The sequence below is a fragment of the Miniopterus schreibersii genome (assembly GCF_964146895.1).
Source record: "Miniopterus schreibersii genome assembly, chromosome: 6".
In the NCBI taxonomy this organism is placed as follows: domain Eukaryota; kingdom Metazoa; phylum Chordata; class Mammalia; order Chiroptera; family Miniopteridae; genus Miniopterus; species Miniopterus schreibersii.
The window spans coordinates 3,143,998-3,161,980 of NC_138107.1; the positions used below are offsets into that span (position 1 = coordinate 3,143,998).

The 17,983-nt window shown below is 57.1% G+C and overlaps 4 protein-coding genes across 7 annotated transcripts; 1 reads left to right on the plus strand and 3 right to left on the minus strand.

Moving 5' to 3' along the window:
- Nucleotides 1-1,670: 1,670 nt before the first annotated feature.
- On the minus strand, nucleotides 1,671-5,257 carry LY6G6C (lymphocyte antigen 6 family member G6C). 2 transcript variants are annotated; one of them, XM_081141120.1, is made up of 4 exons: nucleotides 5,237-5,257; nucleotides 4,502-4,618; nucleotides 2,795-2,905; nucleotides 1,671-2,338 (listed from the first exon to the last, which is right to left on the minus strand). In XM_081141120.1, the coding sequence occupies exons 2-4, from the start codon at nucleotides 4,551-4,553 to the stop codon at nucleotides 2,124-2,126; spliced, it is 378 nt and encodes a 125-aa protein (XP_080997246.1). In that variant the 5' UTR covers nucleotides 4,554-4,618; nucleotides 5,237-5,257; the 3' UTR covers nucleotides 1,671-2,123. The 2 variants fall into 2 exon arrangements, with proteins under 2 accessions (XP_080997246.1, XP_080997245.1); XM_081141119.1 differs by lacking the exon at nucleotides 5,237-5,257 and adding an exon at nucleotides 4,864-5,111.
- A 120-nt stretch (nucleotides 5,258-5,377) lies between these two features.
- On the plus strand, nucleotides 5,378-9,019 carry MPIG6B (megakaryocyte and platelet inhibitory receptor G6b). Of its 2 annotated transcripts, XM_081141116.1 has the most exons (6): nucleotides 5,378-5,946; nucleotides 6,117-6,464; nucleotides 6,610-6,700; nucleotides 7,006-7,040; nucleotides 7,171-7,250; nucleotides 7,377-9,019. In XM_081141116.1, exons 1-6 carry the CDS (start codon nucleotides 5,868-5,870, stop codon nucleotides 7,479-7,481), a joined length of 738 nt encoding a protein of 245 aa, XP_080997242.1. In that variant the 5' UTR covers nucleotides 5,378-5,867; the 3' UTR covers nucleotides 7,482-9,019. The 2 variants fall into 2 exon arrangements, with proteins under 2 accessions (XP_080997242.1, XP_080997243.1); XM_081141117.1 differs by lacking the exons at nucleotides 6,610-6,700; nucleotides 7,006-7,040 and having other exon boundaries at nucleotides 5,496-5,946.
- Nucleotides 9,020-9,299: 280 nt separating this feature from the next.
- Nucleotides 9,300-12,358, minus strand: DDAH2 (DDAH family member 2, ADMA-independent). Of its 2 annotated transcripts, XM_081141114.1 has the most exons (7): nucleotides 12,130-12,344; nucleotides 11,003-11,364; nucleotides 10,814-10,913; nucleotides 10,634-10,707; nucleotides 10,412-10,531; nucleotides 9,800-9,949; nucleotides 9,300-9,614 (listed from the first exon to the last, which is right to left on the minus strand). In XM_081141114.1, the coding sequence occupies exons 2-7, from the start codon at nucleotides 11,297-11,299 to the stop codon at nucleotides 9,498-9,500; spliced, it is 858 nt and encodes a 285-aa protein (XP_080997240.1). In that variant the 5' UTR covers nucleotides 11,300-11,364; nucleotides 12,130-12,344; the 3' UTR covers nucleotides 9,300-9,497. The 2 variants fall into 2 exon arrangements, with proteins under 2 accessions (XP_080997240.1, XP_080997241.1); XM_081141115.1 differs by lacking the exon at nucleotides 10,412-10,531 and having other exon boundaries at nucleotides 9,303-9,614; nucleotides 12,130-12,358.
- Nucleotides 12,359-12,669: 311 nt separating this feature from the next.
- Nucleotides 12,670-17,781, minus strand: CLIC1 (chloride intracellular channel 1). Its single transcript, XM_081139736.1, has 6 exons — nucleotides 17,541-17,781; nucleotides 15,306-15,415; nucleotides 14,978-15,103; nucleotides 14,731-14,837; nucleotides 13,942-14,123; nucleotides 12,670-13,078 (listed from the first exon to the last, which is right to left on the minus strand). The coding sequence occupies exons 1-6, from the start codon at nucleotides 17,577-17,579 to the stop codon at nucleotides 12,917-12,919; spliced, it is 726 nt and encodes a 241-aa protein (XP_080995862.1). The 5' UTR covers nucleotides 17,580-17,781; the 3' UTR covers nucleotides 12,670-12,916.
- Between the last annotated feature and the right edge of the window lie 202 nt (nucleotides 17,782-17,983).

The following is a 17,983-nucleotide window of genomic DNA, read 5'->3' on the forward strand; positions in this document are numbered from 1 at the left end:
AAATACTGTTTTCAGTCTGCAGTTGGTTGAATCCGCAGATGTGAAACCCAGAAAAGGAGGGCCAACTGTATATTTTTGAGGGGAAGATCTTTGTATAAGTGGGCCCACACAGTGTAAATCTGTGTTGTTCAAGGGCCAACTGCACAATTAGCAGAATCAGAAAGTAACATTGGTATAATGCTGCTAACTGATCTGCAGACTATATTCAACTTAGCCGGTTGTCCCAAGGCCCAAACCAGAAGCCCACGTTGCATTTGGCTCTCGTGTCTTTTTAGCTGCCCCCAATCTGTGACAGTTCTGCGTCTTTATCTTCCATGACCTTGACACTTTTGAAGAGTCCTGGTAAGTTATTTTATAGAATGCCCCTCAATTTGGATTTATCTGGTATTTTCTCACAGTTAGATTGAGCTCAAGCTCTTGGCAAGAACAGCACAGACATGATGTTGGTCCTCTCCAGGGCATCACGCCAGGGGTTTCACAATGGCAGTGATCACTTTGATCACTTGGTTTTTAGGGAGGTGGTTTTTGAGGGAGCAGAGAGTCCCTTGAAATCACATCTCCTCTGCCCCTGAAGGCAAGTCCTCCAGCCAGGAGGCTAACACCTGTCTCATTTTCTCTCTCAGCTTCAGTGACCCTGCCTCATCACTATCCAGCCTGCGCCGTAACCCACCATTGCCATCAAGTGAAAACAGAGTTGGTGGGAGATGGGACTTACACAGCCCACAGGGACTGCTGCGTCGGAGACCTGTGCAGCAGCGCTGTGGCGAGAGCTGTGACCCCGGCCTGCATCTTGGCTGCAGCAGGCAGTGCCCTGGCCTGGGTCTTGCCAGGGCTGTGGAGAGGGTAATGGGAGTAGAGGATGGGAAAGGAGCAAGGTAATGAAGGAGATCTGAGGTGAGAAGACACACACTCCTCTGTGAGCCATTAAAATCTATCCACCACTCTAGAGCTGACTGGGAAATTCCACCTCTCTTTGGTTGATGGGAGGGCTGAAGGAGTCATATCGGGCATTCCGGCTCTAGTTTCAGGCTTATGATGATGCACTCCTTAACCAACCCAACCCCAAAGACAATGGAGAATCTGCCCTAAGTAACTCCTGGACCTTGTTGCTAGGGAGAACCTTCCTTAGAAATGAGGATCGCCCTGGGGAGCAGGCTCTGGGCTGAGTGGGCCTCACCAGAATCAATGAGCCTGGTTGTCTGGCTGGTTCTCCTTTCCCCTACTTACAGCCTGGCTCCCAATAGGACTCTTTTGAATTGAGAAAGGAAATAAATGTAAGCCTGTGATAGAGGCTTTCTCAGTGCCCCACTTAGTAACCACGCCAGGTGAGGCCTCTGACTCTACCCTTGGGGCTGATGCCTGGAAAGAGGGTCCTGGGCCCCATCCCCATGCAACTCTCCTACCCTTTTTGGGGAGCCCTCAAGCCAGGCTGCACCTCCTTCTTGGCAGTACCTCAAAGGTGTGACCTAAATTTGAGATAAGGATTGTCTCCACACACTGGGACCTGTGTGCCACCCCCAGGTGCTGGGACGATGGAGGCTGGAAAAACCTGTTTCTCAGTTGCCTCAGCCCAGCGTTCCAGGGAAACTCCCTCAAGGGTTCTTGGGTAAGGGTGGGGGCCGAGAGTGTTATTTTCTGGGAAGGGGCCTCTGACAATAAATGCACGACTTATCAGACACAGGCATTTATTACTCAAAATGGAAAGAGGTGAGCAGGGGGAGGGGGTACAGACAGCAGACAGGGTTTGGGGAATCAGCCCCATACAGTGAGGTCATCAGGTCTTTCCTTGGAGCCTTCACTGGGGTAAGGCCCAGACCCCAATCCCTCCCTAAATAGGGCACAATAGAGTGCAAGAGACGAAGGGGGGGCTCTCCTGGGGGCCAGTGGAGGATCTGGAGTGGTCTAGAGGGAAATGGGAAGGGACCTGAGAAAAGCAGAGAGGAGGGCATGGGGTGGAATGATGGATAGGGAGACCACTGTTAATTAAAGAAATGTGAAGGGTCTGGAGAAATGTTTTTCCAAGCAAAGGAGGCTAGGGAGAGACCATTATGGGAAGCCAGGGGATGTGGAGACACAGAGAGAGAGGCTCAGGCTAAGGCAGGGGGAGGAGGGGCAGCCACGTGTCAGTGCAGCAACCAGAGGCCAAGGCCAGCCAAGGAGGTGAGGAGGACCAGGGCCAGGGCCGGGGTGGGCCGAGGGGCTGGGCTGTTGCAGTTGTCCTTGTTGCAGCAGGTGGTATTATAGGTGAGGCCCAGCTTGTGGTTGGTTTGGTTGAAGGCCTCCCGACACGGCTCTTCAGGCGTGCCACAGCGAAGGTTGGAGAAAACCCACATCTTGCCTGGGAATAGGAGTGGGCAGTGGTGTTGACTGGGACGGGCACCTGGGGTGCCCGTGTCCACTTCCCCCCCATGCATTCACCCAAGCTTCCTTCCTTCCCAACTCTGCCCCAGCTTTTCCCTTCTTTCTCGCTTCAGTCTAATCTTCCTCCTGCACTGCCTCTCACCCCAATCCTGGTCCCATCGTTTGCTGGCCGTGATGCCTGGGGCCTGTTACTGTCTCTTTCTGAGGCTGTTTCCTCAATATAACAACAGCCACATCATAGGGTTGTGATGAACATTAATTGAAAAAAATCCATGTAGAGACACAGAATGGGGCCTGGCACGTAATAATTTTTGGCCGAATGTTCTCATTGCTGTCATTCTGTTCCATCTCAGCCTTAACCCCAGCTGGGCCTCAGCCTCAGCAATAGAGTCTCCCACCCACCCCCTGTCCCCACTAAATAAGGGGATATTACCAAGGTACACATTTGTTGTCAGACATTTCTGTCCTTGTTCCAGACGGCAGGACTGCCGGTCCACACAGCCCAGCACAGGGACCTTGTAGCAGGAATGACAGCGAATGTCAGCTGGGAAGACACAAATCAGGCTGAGGTGATGGGGTGTCTGACTTACCTGGGCCTAAGGCAAGCCAAGGGGTAGGGTGGAGAAGATCCCGTGCAGTAAGTGTTCTGACTTGTTTGGTCTGGGAGGGACAGAGCAAGTGAGTGATAGAGAAAAAGTGGAAGTGGGTGAGGGTGGAGTTGTTGCTCTTCGAATGGCCCACACCCTAAATACCTTCCTCCACTCCACTCCATCTGAGGATGAGTCAGGAGGGGCAGAGCTACCAACAACACAGGGCTGGGGACAGATGGAAAGTGAGAATTCCATGAGATGGAGGAGGTGGGGAAGAAGGTGAAAGGATTTAGAAGACGTCACAGATAGAGACTTGAAATAGGAAGAAATATTAAAAATAAAAATCATGGCCCAGCAGGGCGTAGCTCAGTGGTTGAGCATCCGCCTAGGATCCAGAAGATCATGGTTCGATTCCTGGTCAGGGCACATGCCTGGATTGCGGGCTCGATCCCCAGTTGGGGGCATGCAGGAGGCAGCCGATCAATGACTCTCTCATCATTGATGTTTCTGTCTCTCTCCCTCTCCCTTCCTCTCTCTGAAATCAATAAAGATATATTTTTTTAAAAATCATGGAGGAAACAAATGCAAGAAATGGTTTGGAACTTGAGGCTAGAAAGAAAGCCACACGAGTCCAGCTTTAGCTATTCACACTTCCCCTCCTGTGCCTGCCCAGAGTGTAGAAAGAAGTACCAGACCTGAACTGAATCCTCTCACCCCAGGAGCTCATTGTCAGAAAGGAATACTATCTGGGGGACAGATCATCAGATTCCCACCTGGGTACAGAAGGTGGCACCTCCAAAATTTCTGCCTCAACTAATTTAAGGTTTGGGCATGCAAGGTTTGGTGGAGGGATTTGGTCCAAGGGTGGAGAAGCCTGTGACTACACCTCAGTGAAACCTACCTCACCCTGGGGGTAAGCAACCCTGGCATTGCCTCCCTAGAAGGCTGGGGAAGTCTCCCTGGTTCCCTAGGAGGTTCTAAGAGGCCACTGGCACCCACCCTCCAGAAAGCTTATGTCCCTTGGGGTATGCACCCCAGGGAGGAGCAGGGGGAGACTAGGAAAGGCCACTGCTTGAGGGACAGAGCATGAAGTCCCAGATGGAGTAGATGACAGGTAGGTTCCTAGAAGCTCCAAGTTGGATGCCTAGGTTTCTGGGAGGACACCCTACTGAGTGCAGGTGGAGAGAGGAGAAAGCAGGTAAGCTGGATCCTGGAGAGTTTTGTACTGGAGTGGGGCTGGCAGGGGAACTGGATATTAGGGTTTCCAAGAAGGGGGCACCTTGGAGTGGGGAAGGAGGACCTGGAACCCTGGCTGGATAGAAGAGTGGGTCTTGGAGGAGTCTGAAGAATAGAGACATGGGTCCTTGAGAAATGGAGCAAGGACCCTGTCACAGGGAGGCCTGGTTCTGGAGGCACAGGAGGGCTCAGTCAATTGGGGCCGGGGGGGGGGGGGGTGGTTTGCTAGGAATCCTGAGTAGTGGGTAGTGTAGGGTGGTGGCTATAAAAGTCCTGACTGGGTGAACCAGGTCCTTGGGGCCCCAGGTGCTCACCTGAGACCCAGCAGAACAAAGAAGATAAGGTGAGCAGCAGAAGGCCTTTCATGGTGAGGGTCCTGAGAATGGTAGCAACTGCAGCAGCTGACAGAGTAGATTTCTGGGGATCCAGCTCTGAGAGTTGAGTGGCTATTTTGCAATTTATACTCCCAACAGTCCTTCCCTTCCCTGCCCCTGGTGGCCCCTCCTTCCCTATTTATGCAAGCTCAGTGAGGAAGAGACCAGGGGTGGGGAGGGGCCAAACAGGACTGGGGAGCAGAGTGGAGATAGGAGAGAGAGGTGAGGGAGGCGAGGAGGGATTGCGGTGGGAGTGTAGGTGAGACATTTAGGTTCTTGGTTTCAGACCAAGATATTCTTACTGGCCTCCAGCCAACAGCCCTGCTTGCCCAGTCCTCTGTCCTCTGAAGAAGCATCGCCAAAGGCCCCTGTGATGTTACAGTGGCCGTGGTGGTAGCAACTGGCGGTTCCCGGGAAATGGACAATGGGTGTGGCCCAAGATGACTGCCCTGGGGGCATTGGTAGAGCATGTGGGCAGAGATTTTGGATGGAAAGAGCCAAATTAATCTCAATTCAGCTCCCATTTGGTCTTCCCACCAACCACTGCTCAGCCACAGGATAGGGAGTAGGGTTTGTGATGTCACCAAGGGCCTCTGTGATGGGCGTGTGCTGGGGCTGCCTGCTAACAAGGGGATGCCTCAAGTCCCCCAAAGGTTCTCAGGACCCAGGCTCCACTTGGGCTTGGCCTCGGCTGCACCAGTCCAGTGAAGGCCACTGAAGTCCTGGGTGCGGGGCATGTGCATCTACTCCAAAGCGCCTCCCCAATCAAAACCTGCGGGTTTGGGAGGCAGGGTGGCTGGGAGGGACAGCGTGGGCACAGCGACGTGAGCTAGAAGCTAAAATAAGACTAGATAGTGATGATAACAGCAAGTACTTCGTGTTCCTGTGCGTCAGCCATTGTTCTAGGCGTTTTAGGTGTGTGCATTGAGTTCTCACAACCCTCTACAACCTGGTGCTTTTGTAGGTGAGCCAACGGGCCCAGCGAAGTTAAGCCACGCGCCACGGCACGCAGCTAGTCGATGGCGAAGTGGGGGCTTGACCCCAGCTGGGGTCCAGAATTCGGGATGCTCACACCCGCCGCGCTGCAGGTGTGCAAACGCGCGAAAACGCGGTGGAAACGCCCGAGCGCGATGTTCAGGGAGCGTTAGGTGAGGCCTGCGAGCTCGCCGGCCCGCGTCGCCGGCCGGATCCGGGCAGCTGCGGCCCCGCCCCCCTTATCGGAGCCCCCAGACCCGCCGACACGCCCCTCGCCGCCGTTTCCCTCCGGCCTGCGCCGCCTCGCCGCCTCCTCTCGCCGCCCCCAGCCATGGCCCTGGCGCTGCACCTGCTGCCGCTGCTGCTGTCGAGGGCTCAGGGGGACCCCGGGAGTAAGCCACCCCAGGAAGGTCAGTATGAGCGAGGACAGCCCGAGGCGCGGGGCGGGGCGCCGGGGACTGGGGGGTGGGGGGCCCAGGAAGGGGCGAGAGGAGAGGAGCGGGAAGGAGACGGGACGGCGAGTCTCCTCCCGGGGCCCGCCCTAACCGGCGCCCCCGCCCCGCCCGCCCGCCTCCCCTAGTTTCCTTGGAAGGCCGCCCAGGGGACCGGGTGAATTTCTCCTGCGTGGGGGTCTCACAACCCACGCGCTGGGCCTGGGCGCCTAGCTTCCCAGCCTGCAAGGGCCTGTCCAAAGGACGCCGCCGGATCCTGTGGACATCTTCGAGCGGGACCCCCACCGTGTCTCCCGTCCAGCCCTTTGCGGGCCGCCTACGAGCCCTGGACCCCGGTATCCGGCGCCTAGAGCTGCTCCTGAGCGCGGGGGACTCGGGCACCTTTATCTGCAGGGGCAGCCACAGGGACGAGAGCCGCACGGTGCTTCGCGTGCTGGGGGACGCGGCCGAGTGCAGGGCGCCGGGGCCCGGCCAGGGTAGGTCGAAGCCCCGCGCACAGCGGCCCTAGCGCGGGCACCCCGGCGGGGAGGGGGCCTGGGCTGGGGACTCCGAGCGGGGCAGCTGGCGGCCTGCCCCGCACCCCCGACCGCGGCCTTCACCGCCGCCTCCCACGGTCCCCAGGGTCCGCGCATCCTCAGCTCCTGATCCCGCTGCTGGGCGCCGGGCTGGCGCTGGGGCTCGGGGCGCTGGGCGTGGTCTGGTGGCGGCGCAGGTGAGCGCGCAGGGCCGGGTGGAGGCGGGAAGCGCGGGACCAGAATTTTCCGACAAAAGCTCGATCTGGAGCCCTGGGGTGTGGTTTGAAGAATGGGGGAGGTCAGAACTTGGGGGCGGGGCCACAGGCTGGCGGGTGGAGCCCTGGCTCGGGAAGGAGCCGGAGGCTGGGTCAGGGCGTGGGGCGGGGCCTAAGTTCTGCGGGTCAGAGCCCGCAAGTTGCAGGGTAGCGTTGGCGCGGCCGGGAGCCCGGCTCCAGGGAGACGACACTGATGGCTTTCAGAGAGTATCGTACATCCTTGACAGGCGCTCGCACCCGCTCCGGCCCCGCCCCAGACTTGGTGAGCCTAACTCCACCCCAGTCCCCTCTCCCCGCACATTCCCCACCCTCGCTTCCTGAGTCCGAGCCCTTGCTGGGAGCAGACCAGTTGGCCACCTTCTCTCGGTCCATCTCTGTCCCTTCCCTCATAGCTCCACTGGTGAAAGCCGAGCCGCAGAGGCCAGTAAAGGAGGAGGAGCCCAAGACTGCAGGGGACCCGGACCAGGAGTCGGTAAGGGCTTGGGGACCGGGAGGGGACTGGCCAGAATCCGAGAAAAGTGGACCAAGAGAGACAGAGGCCCGGATTGCCGAGGAGTCACACTCCTGAGACACTGCTGCCTTCCTCCCCAACTTTCAGAGCCTACTCTACGCAGACCTGGATCACATGGCCCTCCGAAGGCCCCACCGGTTGTCCCCAGTGGTCCCTGCTGATTCCTCCACCATCTACGCGGTTGTAGTTTGAAGGAAAGCCCTTACTCCAAACATCACAAGCTGGGGCCTCCCAGTTCTCCATAACCACCCTCTCCCTCTCCGACTTTCCCCGGAAAATGAAGGCACCATGGGGTAGAAATGAGCACTAGACTGGGAGTCAGGAGAGCTGGCTTCCAGGCTATCTATCCCTGCTGCCAATCTTGCTCCTTCTGTTACCCCATTTCCTATAACCTCTGTGCCTCCTTTATCACTGGACCCCCACCGTGTCTCCTCTCTAAACCTCATCAAGCCCTGTCTCCCCATCTTACAACATCAGCCACTCCAAGATAGTTGTCTCATCTCTTCCCTCCCCTCCAATCAGGCTCCTCCACCCAGGGGCCTGCACCGCTCTTCCATTTTCTTCTTTGCTCCACGGCCACGAGGTTGCCGGTGGTGTCCTAATGGCCACACCCAGTAGACATTCTTTAGCATTCGCCTGACTTGGCTTTTGATGACTCCCTTCCTTAAGCTGTTTTTGTTAATGCTGATATCTTCCTCCTGGACTCCTTTTCCTGTCTCCCTTCCCCCATGGTATTCCCCACCATTCTAGGTTTGCCCTCTATCTGCCTTCCTCTTCTGGGAAGCTGTTACCACAGTGGCCTTATCCCTTACCTTGGCAAATGACACCCAGAACTCTCTCCAGATCAGATCTCAGACATGGGATTTCCAAACTATCCCTCAGACATCCCTTCCTATCTAGCCCTACACGTTTTGCGCACAGGAAGTCCAAAGCTCATTGTCCTCTCCCAAACCTCTTCTGTATTTGCTCTTGATCAACCCTGTTGCCCAAGCCAGAAACTGAGAGTCATGCAGCATCCTTCCTCCCCCACACAATGAACCAAGTCCTGCTATTCTATTTTAACATCACCGTCAAATCTACAGCCTTCTTCGTGTCCAGGGCTGCCACCTGAATGTACTGTCCTCATTTCCCTGGGCTGCCCATAGCCCCACCTCATCCTTCTGCCCTTGCCCTCCTCCCTGAAGCCAGAGAGATCCTTCCCAAATACCAACCTGCTTCTGACAGCCTGTATTTCAGATCTGTAGCATTTCTTTCCTTAACCTTCAGCTCTGGGCCCACGGGCCTTGGCTTTGGGTACAAGGTACTGCAGTATCTTGCCTGCTCTCCAGGCATATCTCTGTCACATCACATGCACACAACACGCCAGCCTTGAAGAAATTCTCCCCAGGCCCCAAGTGCTGTATGCCTTTGTCCAATGCAATTCCTTCTTCATGGATTACCCTTTTCCCTCCTCTCCACTACCTGCCTGGCTAATTATTATTAATCCTCAGGACTCAGTTCAAGCGTAGCCTTCTGGGAAGCCATTCTGACCCTCTTTGCCATCCTGCATACTTTTTGATGCCCTGGGAGTCCTCTTACTTCTCTCATAGCAACAGCCTCCTGTGAATTGTCCCATCACGACCTGTTTTTCACTTTGTAAGAAATGTGAGTTCTCTGATATCAGGAGACTGACCCTTTTCATATCACTGCTAAGTCTCAGTAAATGAGTGAATAAAAGTTAATATCTCTGCAAACGTCATTTCTTCCTATCAACTAGGGGTGAGCTAGTAATATACCAATCTCTGAATCACCTGAGATTTAGATAAATTCAGCAGGTGATCCACCCATACTCTCTCTTCTCTGCCCTGTACAGGCTTTGCCTGAGCACCTATGACACAGGGCTGGGCAATGATTCAGCAAGTGCCTAATGAGGGTTTGATGAGTGAAAGAGGCCGCCTTCCCAGCATTATCCCCAACGTCAGATTTTAGCCCTGCCCGTCCCTCTGCCCCAGTAAAACAGCAGCCACAGCCCAGTCCGAAAGGTCGGTTCTATTTTATTAGCTCCGGGAGAGAAGACTCACCCAATGGCTTCTATGCCCCCCCACTATGCCCTCTCCCTATCTTGGGGCCCCCTCCCCACTATTTACCATCCTCTGTCTAACCCTCCTTCCCCCCTTCTAATCCCTATGCTGCCCCACCCCCATCAGCCAAGACCCCAAGGCCACGCCCTCAACTGTGGGGGCGTGTGCTGAGTACCAGGCAGAGGGAGCTGAGCCCACCACCTGCCTTCTCCAGTTCTGAGCAGGACACAGGTACCAGGGTGACCTCGGAGAGCTTCTGCAGTGCCTGCAGGGAGGACATGGGGCGGGGAGACGGGAGTGAGGCCTTGGGGCCACAGCCACACGCCCCTTGCAGCCAGCTCAGAGCGGTCCCGCTCAGGCTCCCAGAGAAGGTATCCCTCCCTCCCCTCCTCCAAAGGCCTGAGATGCCTTTCTCGGGTGGTGGTGGTTGGAGCTCCTGCCTTCCCGCACCTCCTGGCTGTTGGGCAGGTCCCCCCCTCCACGGTGCAGGAGGAAAGGGGGCACACCAGGCACCCCGGGACGCAGGAAGAGACAGTCAGCGGCTGCATCGTCTGGGAGGGTCAGGGAGGCGTAGGGGTGGTCCGTCAGCACTGCCATCGCCTGGTGTGGAGGAAAGAGGCAGATTCAAGTCTCAGAGCCTCTTCACACTGACCCCGGCTGCCTTCCGCGGCTAAGGGCGGGGGACAGTTACACTGGTGGGGTGATGGTGACACAGCACCTACTGTGTGTCAGGCACTGTTCTACGCGCTTTAGTCACCTTTGCTAATTTCCTCCGCAAACTCACATGCCGTTCTTCCCACCTGCAACCTCTTCTCCCCTTCTCCAGCCCCCACCCGTCGGCCCCAATCATCCTTCAAATTTTTGGAAGACCCTGTAAATGTAAACCGACCCTGTTCCCTGACCTCCCATCTCCCTGTCCAGCTTCTCGTTTTCTCGCGCGTTTTCACAGACGAACGGCTGGGTGGGGGCCGCGGCCGAGCTGGTCTTCGGGCCTCCAGCCCCGCCTCCCTGGCCCGCGGCCCCGCCCGCGCGCGGCCCCGCCCCGCCGAGCCCGCGGCTCACCCTGACCGCCCTCTGGGCCGCGTCGCTGCTCCCCGCCACCACAGTGCGGGGCCCCCCCATGCCGCAGAAACTGCGCAGGTGGAAGGGGCTGGAGACCGGCACCGTGGAGACAGCGAAGTCCTAGGGGTGACGGGGAGGTGCTCAGGGCAGGCAGGGCGAGAGCGCCCTCGCCCTGCAAGGCTGCCCCCACCAGCAGCACCCCTCGCCGGTCCCGCTCCTCACCCGGAACGTGTCCGCCACGATCTCCGCCCCCCGGTGGTTGGTCCACTTGGAGAGGCCTACGAAAAACTCCCGGCCTGAGCCCGGAGGCCGCGGGTTGAGGGTGGGGGCGCGGAAACAGGCCCCGGAGGCCCGGGCCCGAGCCCCGCTCCCGTGCCAGGCAGGGCGGCACCCCGGCCTCACCCGTGAAGAGCACGTCTGTGCCGTCCAGCGTCGCGTTCTCGTCCCCCGTCTCCACGACCCGGAGCCCCAGGTCCTGGAGCGCCTTGCGGACGCCATCCACCTTAGGACGAGAGCGGGGGATGGGGCCGAGAACTCCCACCCCCACTCTCCCCTAAGGCCTCGGCTGTCCAGCCCCCCGCAGGCGCTCACCTCCGGCCTGCGGGCAGGACTCCAGGGCCGCGTGATTAGGGCCGTGTCCCCTTGGATCACCGCGGTGTCGCCGAGCAGCGGTCCCAGCGGCAGCGACTCTTCAGGAGGCAGTTCTAGCAGCTGCAGCCCCAACCGCTGCCTCAGTTTACCCCCCAGCACCCCGTGCTCCCTCTGTGCTTTAGCCAGGTCCAGGGCTGGGAGGCCGGCCCCTGCACCCTCCCCCGACGCCAGGCTCTCCGGGACCCCGCGGATCAGGGCGTGGGAGCAGCGACCCAGCCCCTCCCCCGGCGTCCCCATCCCATCAACACGGACGCCCCTCCGGCGGCGCTGACTTCTGAGTTTCCTCCGTTTACTTCACCTGTCTGGAGAAGAGAGAATGGCGGAGAGACAGAGAAAGAGACATGCAGAGAAGGGCGTAGGAAGGAGGTTAAGAACGCGGGGGTCTTCCTTCCAGACCTTCCTCTGCTAACCACCCCCCTCCACCCGCACCTTCGCGAGTCTGCTTCTTTACGGGGAGTCCGAGGACCAAGACCAGAATCCCCTAATCTCCAAAAACACCTGTTGCCCCTGCTCGGGGGCTTCGCGAGGTTCCTGCCCGGCGCCCCTCTTGGCAGCCGCTAGGATGCGCTCACTCCCCAAAAATGCAGCGGCCCCGCCCCCTTAACCCTCAGCTGCTCCGCGCCTTGCGGACCCGAAGTGCTGCGAGGGGCGCGCGGGGGCTGCGGGACGGGAGGCAGCTGGGGAATGGAAGTCGCGGATCCAAACGAGAAGGGGAGGAGCAAGGACGGCGGAACGGAGCCCAAGGAGTTAAGCATCCTTTCCTCCGCAGCCGGCCACTCGGCTCCCAGCGCGACCCAGCGTAAACCGGCCCGAGTCCCGGAGGACTGGGAGAGGTCTAAAACGACATCTGAGGGGCGGGGAGACGGGGGCGTGGTCCTGGGGAGCGGGCGCCACTCCAGGCTCCAGGACCCGGTCCCTTCTCTCCCTTTCTGTCCTCCCCAAAGTCCACCCCATTCAGCTCCGCACTCAAATGTCGGCCCCCTCGCTCTGATTGGTGCAGGCACGGGCCCGGTACCCCCTTGATCCGGCCGCAACACGGTCCAGCGGACACCTCCCTCTCGACTCACCTCCAGCGCTCACCCCCACTCCTGCCGCTCTGTGATCTTGGCCGGGGTCCCAACCCCCGTGAGGACAGAATTGGTGGAGAAAAGAGTCCTAGTCTTCAAGCCTCGGGGACTGGAGCTTTGGCTCCGAGGAGCCCCTGGGTAGGCGAGGGCAAGTACTACGGTGGGGCAGGGGCGCGACGGTCTGGCGGCTCCAGGGCATTGTCTAAACGGGACAGGGCGGGGCTCCCCCAGGCCACGCCCATTCCGCCCCGCTACGCCGCGCCCACTCCACCAGGACCGTGCGCCCCCCCTTTCCTGAACTTGGCCCCGCCCGTCGCGAGAAGCCCCGGCCCACCCAGATATGGCCGCCCCTTTAGGCTGGGTGGCAAATGCGACATGGACCCACCAGACAGCGCGACGATGGATTGGCAGTAAAAATGGCAAAATCACCACAAGCACCCCTCTTTTAATTCCTGGTTTTTAACCTGAGCTCAAGGTCACTGACCCACCCTTCATTCTGTGATACCCACATTTCAAGCACCCTTTGTGAAAATACAACACTAGATTTTCATTCTGTATTTTATTACTGAAATACATTGTCCTACCAATCCCATCCCACCCCACAATAGAAATCTCACCCAGATCCCCCGTTCCTTCCCTTCATCCTCAAGGCAGTCCTGCACAAGTGCTCCAGAATTCACTTCCCACTGGACATTTTGGAATGTGTCCACTGGGTAGCCAAGTGGAAACCACCCGGGGGCCTTTGTGGAGAAAAATGGAGGAGGGGTGAGGGAGCTGCGGGAGGGGCTTATTTAAGGGCCTTGGCCACTTGCTCATAGGCCAGCTCGATCTCCTCATCATCTGGACAGGTAGAGGCGAACTCTTCCCTCGCATAGGCATTGCGCAAGTACCGATGCACCCCCCGAAACATCTCAGGGATGGAGAATCCACGGTACTTCTTACACACCACCTGGGACACACACACACAAACATATTAGCCTCGGGGAAATCATAGCGGGCTGCCCTGATGTGTTCTTTCTCTTATCCCAAGGCCTACCTGATGAAATCCAGCCTTGTTGTCCAGGCATTCAAGTCTCCACTATCTAGCTTCTCTTCCTATGGTTCTTATCTCTCATATGAGTCATCTTCTCCAATGGGCTTTCTTAACTCTTCACTGTCTTCACCTTTCCTCTCCATTTACTGATAACCAGCCCCCTTTCAGAGCAATTCCAACAGTACTACTTTTCTCCTCTTGGTTTTATTGAGATATAATTCTCAAACCATTAAACTTTTCTCTTGAATTTCCAGAGCAGCTTTTTTCTTTACTTTTCCTTTGGGACAAGGACTCATCATCCAACTCTGCCTTCCACTGCTCAATCCACAGTTCCGTGCAGACTAGCATTGGGCCCATATTACACAAACTAACACCACAGCTTTAAGGCTGGGACAAAAGCCATGGGAAGCAACAGCTTTCATCTTCCACAAGAGGAAGTGGAAACTGAAGCTATGAAGAGTTACAAGTTTTGATTTTAGGAAAAGCCTGCTCTGTCTGAACTGAGGATCTGAGAGTGATAGAGACAGGAAGAACATTCTTGAAAGTAACACTGGGATGTGTTACTCTCAGCCAGCCGGCTTGCACCCACGGCTTGTATCATGGAATTTAATTTTTACAAGCAACGGTCTTGCTAGCCATGATGGCTGAGAAGGAATGGGGTGGAGTCTGCTATCGGTAGCAATCTATAGAAACCACCCTAAGAAAGAAATCACCTTTGGAGTGGTTATCATGAGAAGCCATCCCATTGGCCATCCTCTCCTCCCACAATGACCACCCACCTGTACTATATGGAGTTTTGGCAACAGGTTGCAGTCAGCGAGAGTGAGCTCATTTCCATCCAGAAACTTCCTCTGCGAGATGCCCTCATCCTCAGCACTGGTCTCATCCACTTCTTCTGGGAGGGGGGATGTCAAGTAATTGTCTAAAACTTTCAGGGCTTTCAGGAGCCCCTTCTCCAGATCTGTGCAAGAGACCGGCATTGGCAAGAACATCAGATGATTGACATAGTCCAAGTCCAAGAAGGTCCATGGGACAGGTTGGGGATGAGAGGGTGAATACTAGTGGTGAGGCCAGTCCAAAATAATAACAGCTAATGTAGTTAACTTTCTGTGTTATTGTAAGCACTTTACATGCAAATGCTCACTTAATTCTCACACCAACCTACAAAATAGGTATTGTTATCCTCATCTTACAGACCTGGAAATAGGTTTATAGAGAGGTTAAATGAATTGCTCAAAGTCACACGGCTAGCAGGATCTGTACTCAGGTAGTCTGGATCTAGAGTCAGTGTTCTTAAGCACAACCCTGTTCTGCCAGAAAACAAGTCAGCAGCCAACCCAACTCTAATGCCCCCAGTGGGGCAGAAGAGGCCAGGCAAAAAATGAGAGATGCTCAAGAGTCATGGCCAATGAGAAAGGAAGGAAATATGGGGGTTAAGCAAAAATAAGATTTGCTAACACCTGTTCCATCTCCCTGATATCTGAATTTCCAGGTGCTTCAAATGCCTCCCAACCCCTGGATCTTCTCTATTCCTCCCAGGACCCAGGCCTCTGACGCACAAGACTCACTATCATTGAGTGCTGGGTTTGAGTTCTTGATGTAGGCAGAAAATTTGGCAAATATGTCCAGGCCAGCTGTGTTTGATTCAGGGTTTAGAGCTGCCAGCTTGGGGTACCTGAAAGCCAACGGGAGAAATAAGAAAACATATCTTCCTGGGAGGGGCCTCAGCCATATCACCACCTGTTTTCCATTTCTTCAACCTCTCTTTCTCAGACCCTCCCAGCTCCCCCTTCTTCTTTCCAAGTGCCCCAATACCTGGGAGGGCACAACACTGCCTCCAGAAATTCTTCAATCTTGTTGGTGTCTGTGTGCACTTCAGTGCCATACAGCAGAAAAGGGAGCTGCCCTCCTGGGCACAGCTTCTGTACCGTCTCAGTTCGCCTGTAGGAGAGGCCAGGCATCAGGACAGGAAAAGGGGATCAGGGAGAACCAGAAAAAGGAGACAGAGGGAGGTGGGAAGAGAAGGGGGCTCTTGGTAGAAGGGAAAAAAGTTCAGGATGGAAGACTTGGGTGGCTGACTGTGTGTGTGTGTGTGCACATGTGTGAGCACAAAGGGTGTTCAGAGGAAGAGAAGAAGGCCCACCTCTTGGTGTCAACGGTGGTCACGTTGAAGGTGACTCCCTTGAGCCAGAGCACCATGAACAGTCTCTGGGAGAAGGGGCAGTTCCCAATCTTGGCTCCATCACTGCCAGCCTGAAAAACAACCCCCACCTCAGGTTAGGCCTGGTGTACACCCCTACCCCCACCCCGGCCATTCTGGGCATTTCCTACTCCCAGACCTAGCTGTTTTCTGCCTAGTCATGATACACACACATACATTCTCTCCACTAAAAGCTCCCCCCACAACTGGGTTCTCCACCCTGGGCTGGGTCAAATCTAGAGTATATCAGTGGAAACATTTCCTGCAAAGGTTGGCTTCTGGTTCCCCAGATATTTAAAGATAGGTGAGAGGTGGGTAGAGGGAATGGGTTGTGGAGAAGTTAAAGGATCTGGACCCTAGAGAGGTAAGACTAACAGTAGTGTAGTTTTTTCTCTGTGCTATTTTAAGTACTTTATATACAAAAACTCATTTTAATTTTCAGATCAACCCATGAAGTAACCCCAAAAGAGGGTCTTTGGTGAGGCCAGAGTTGTAGGCTAGAGGCCTGGATTCCTGAATGGAGTAGAGCCTGAGGACAATAGAGGTGGGGGCAGGGTTTGAAAGCGGAGTTCTGGTTCTCTATACCTCCACCCAAGCTGTTCCTGGGCAACTGGATGGGGAATCAAGGGGCTCATAGCCTTGCCCTAGAAATGTAGAGGGCCTTAGAGAGGGGGCTGCCCTCTAATTGGCAAGTGGTGACCTCATCCCTCAAGGGGCACCTCCCCCTAGGCTAGGGATGATTCATTTCATTGGTGTCTCCAGCCTCAGCGGCTTCCTTCCTGTCGAGGAGTGGGGGCAGGGCCCTGTGAGGCTGAGGACCCAGCGGTGAAAGCCACCTTCCTCTTCCTGGACATGGCCTGCAGGGGTCTCCCGGCACAAGTCCTCTGCCTCCACATAATTAATCCTCCTCACACAGGACCCAGGGCCAGAATCTCTGCAGGACAGACTCACCCAAGAGTAAAAAAAAAAATAGCCCCTGAGGCAGTGTGGGAGTGAGGTGGGGACCACACCTAAGGGGGCGGACCCGGGCACTTCACTGGGTGAAGGGAGAGAGAATGCTGTCGGAGAAGTCAAGTATAAAGAGGGAGAAACAGGCAGGAACACACAAAGACAAGAAGAACAAAAGAAGGGCAGTGGAGAGAAAGAAAGCAGGAAAGTGAGAGGGTGGGGAGAATGGGCAAACAAGAAGGTAGGGGTGGCTGCCGAGGGGAAGGAGGGCACAGAGATGAAGTCCAGAGAGGAGGGAGGCACAGCCCTAGTGGGGAAGGGAGCAGGGTGGAAAGAGGGGGAGGAAGGGAGCGCGAGAGAAAGGAAGAGAGAGCGAGAGCAATATCGATTTGTTGTTAGTTATTTATACATTCATTGGTTGATTCTTGTATGTGCCCTGACTGGGATCGAACCTGCAGCCTTGGTGTATCCGGACAATGCTCTACCCAAATGCGTACCCGGCCGCATCCGGCCTGCGGTTTTGATACCCAAATGCCACGGGCCCACCTCTCCTCATCCACACCCAGAGAGAGGAGGGCGTTGGGGCAACTCTCTCCTGCCTCTGGAACCCCCAAACCCTACAGCCCCAACGCAGCTCTCCTCCTGATCTCTCGCCCAGCCTTGAGGCAGCCCCAGCTAAGCTCTCATCTCCTGAACCTCCCTGTCTCTCTCCCCGAGTCCGCAGACCCACTCTCCACCCCTCACCTCTCCAGCCCTGCCTCGAACTCACCCCCACTCTGTCTCCTTCCACCCCACTAATTCCTCCCGGCCGACCTCCTCCCACTCCCAGGCCTCCCCACCACACCCTGGGCCTCGAAGCCTCTCCCCTCCCCCGCAGGCCCCGCACCCGCACGAGCACACACTCCGCGAGCGCCCTCGCCCTCCGGTGCTCCCGGCGCGCTCGACCCCCCGCCTCTCGGTGCCCGAAGCCCGTCCGCGCCCACCCACCGCACCCCGGCCCAGGAACCTCCCTTTTCTCTACCTGGCGGCCTTTAGGCAGCTGGGAACTTGCACTTTTACAAACTTTTCAGGGTTGAGCCTAGAACTCCCATCACCCGCGCAGGTCGACTGTCTTCCCCTGGGGAGCCAGCCTCCCCCATCCCAACCACGACGGGGGGGAGGCCGGGCGGGGCGAGGTGAGCGCTGCCCCTCAGGATCCCAGGGCGGCCGGGTGGAAGCAGGCGCTCTTACCTTCACGAACAGCTCGACCTGCGGCTGCTCTTCAGCCATGGTCGCGGCGGGGACCAGGAAGCGGCGGCGGGGGAGCGGGCGGGGCGCGGGAGGCGGGCCTCGCGGGCAGAGCGTCTCGGTCGCGGCGCCGGGGCGGCCCCTCCGCGCAGCACCGGCCGGACCACCCGCTCCTGCAACTCGCCGCCCGCAGCCGGCGCACCTGACTCGGCTCCCGCCTCGGGCCCCTCCCGGCCGGACCCCGAGCGGCTGACTCACCGGCCCGCCCCGCCCGGAGCCGGGGAGGGGCCGGAGGGGGCGGGACCCCAGGAGCGGGAGCCGCCCCGAGGGGAGATCCCTAGGCCTCCCTGAGGTCAGGGAGACGGGGAGGGAATCCTGGGACCTCCCTCTCCGCCAGCCTCCGTGAACACAGGGCTTTATTGCTGCCTCAGTTTCCCCGCTTCAGT

Coding starts and splice junctions, on each gene's coding strand:
- LY6G6C (XM_081141119.1), bottom strand. CDS start 5,020: ATGCCCCCAGGGCAGTCATCTTGGGCCACACCCATTGTCCATTTCCCG. Junction 4,619..4,863: donor GGGCTGTTGGCTGGAGGCCA/GTAAGAATATCT, acceptor CTCAACTCTCAG/AGCTGGATCCCCAGAAATCT. Junction 2,906..4,501: donor TTTGTTCTGCTGGGTCTCAG/GTGAGCACCTGG, acceptor GTGTCTTCCCAG/CTGACATTCGCTGTCATTCC.
- DDAH2 (XM_081141114.1), bottom strand. CDS start 11,299: ATGGGGACGCCGGGGGAGGGGCTGGGTCGCTGCTCCCACGCCCTGATC. Junction 10,708..10,813: donor CACAGACGTGCTCTTCACGG/GTGAGGCCGGGG, acceptor CTCCGGGCTCAG/GCCGGGAGTTTTTCGTAGGC. Junction 10,532..10,633: donor TCGTGGCGGACACGTTCCGG/GTGAGGAGCGGG, acceptor CGTCACCCCTAG/GACTTCGCTGTCTCCACGGT.
- CLIC1 (XM_081139736.1), bottom strand. CDS start 17,579: ATGGCTGAAGAGCAGCCGCAGGTCGAGCTGTTCGTGAAG. Junction 14,838..14,977: donor GCAGTGTTGTGCCCTCCCAG/GTATTGGGGCAC, acceptor GTTGGCTTTCAG/GTACCCCAAGCTGGCAGCTC. Junction 14,124..14,730: donor AAACCCAGCACTCAATGATA/GTGAGTCTTGTG, acceptor TCTCTTGCACAG/ATCTGGAGAAGGGGCTCCTG.
- MPIG6B (XM_081141116.1), top strand. CDS start 5,868: ATGGCCCTGGCGCTGCACCTGCTGCCGCTGCTGCTGTCGAGGGCTCAG. Junction 5,947..6,116: donor GAGTAAGCCACCCCAGGAAG/GTCAGTATGAGC, acceptor CGCCTCCCCTAG/TTTCCTTGGAAGGCCGCCCA. Junction 6,465..6,609: donor GGCGCCGGGGCCCGGCCAGG/GTAGGTCGAAGC, acceptor CACGGTCCCCAG/GGTCCGCGCATCCTCAGCTC.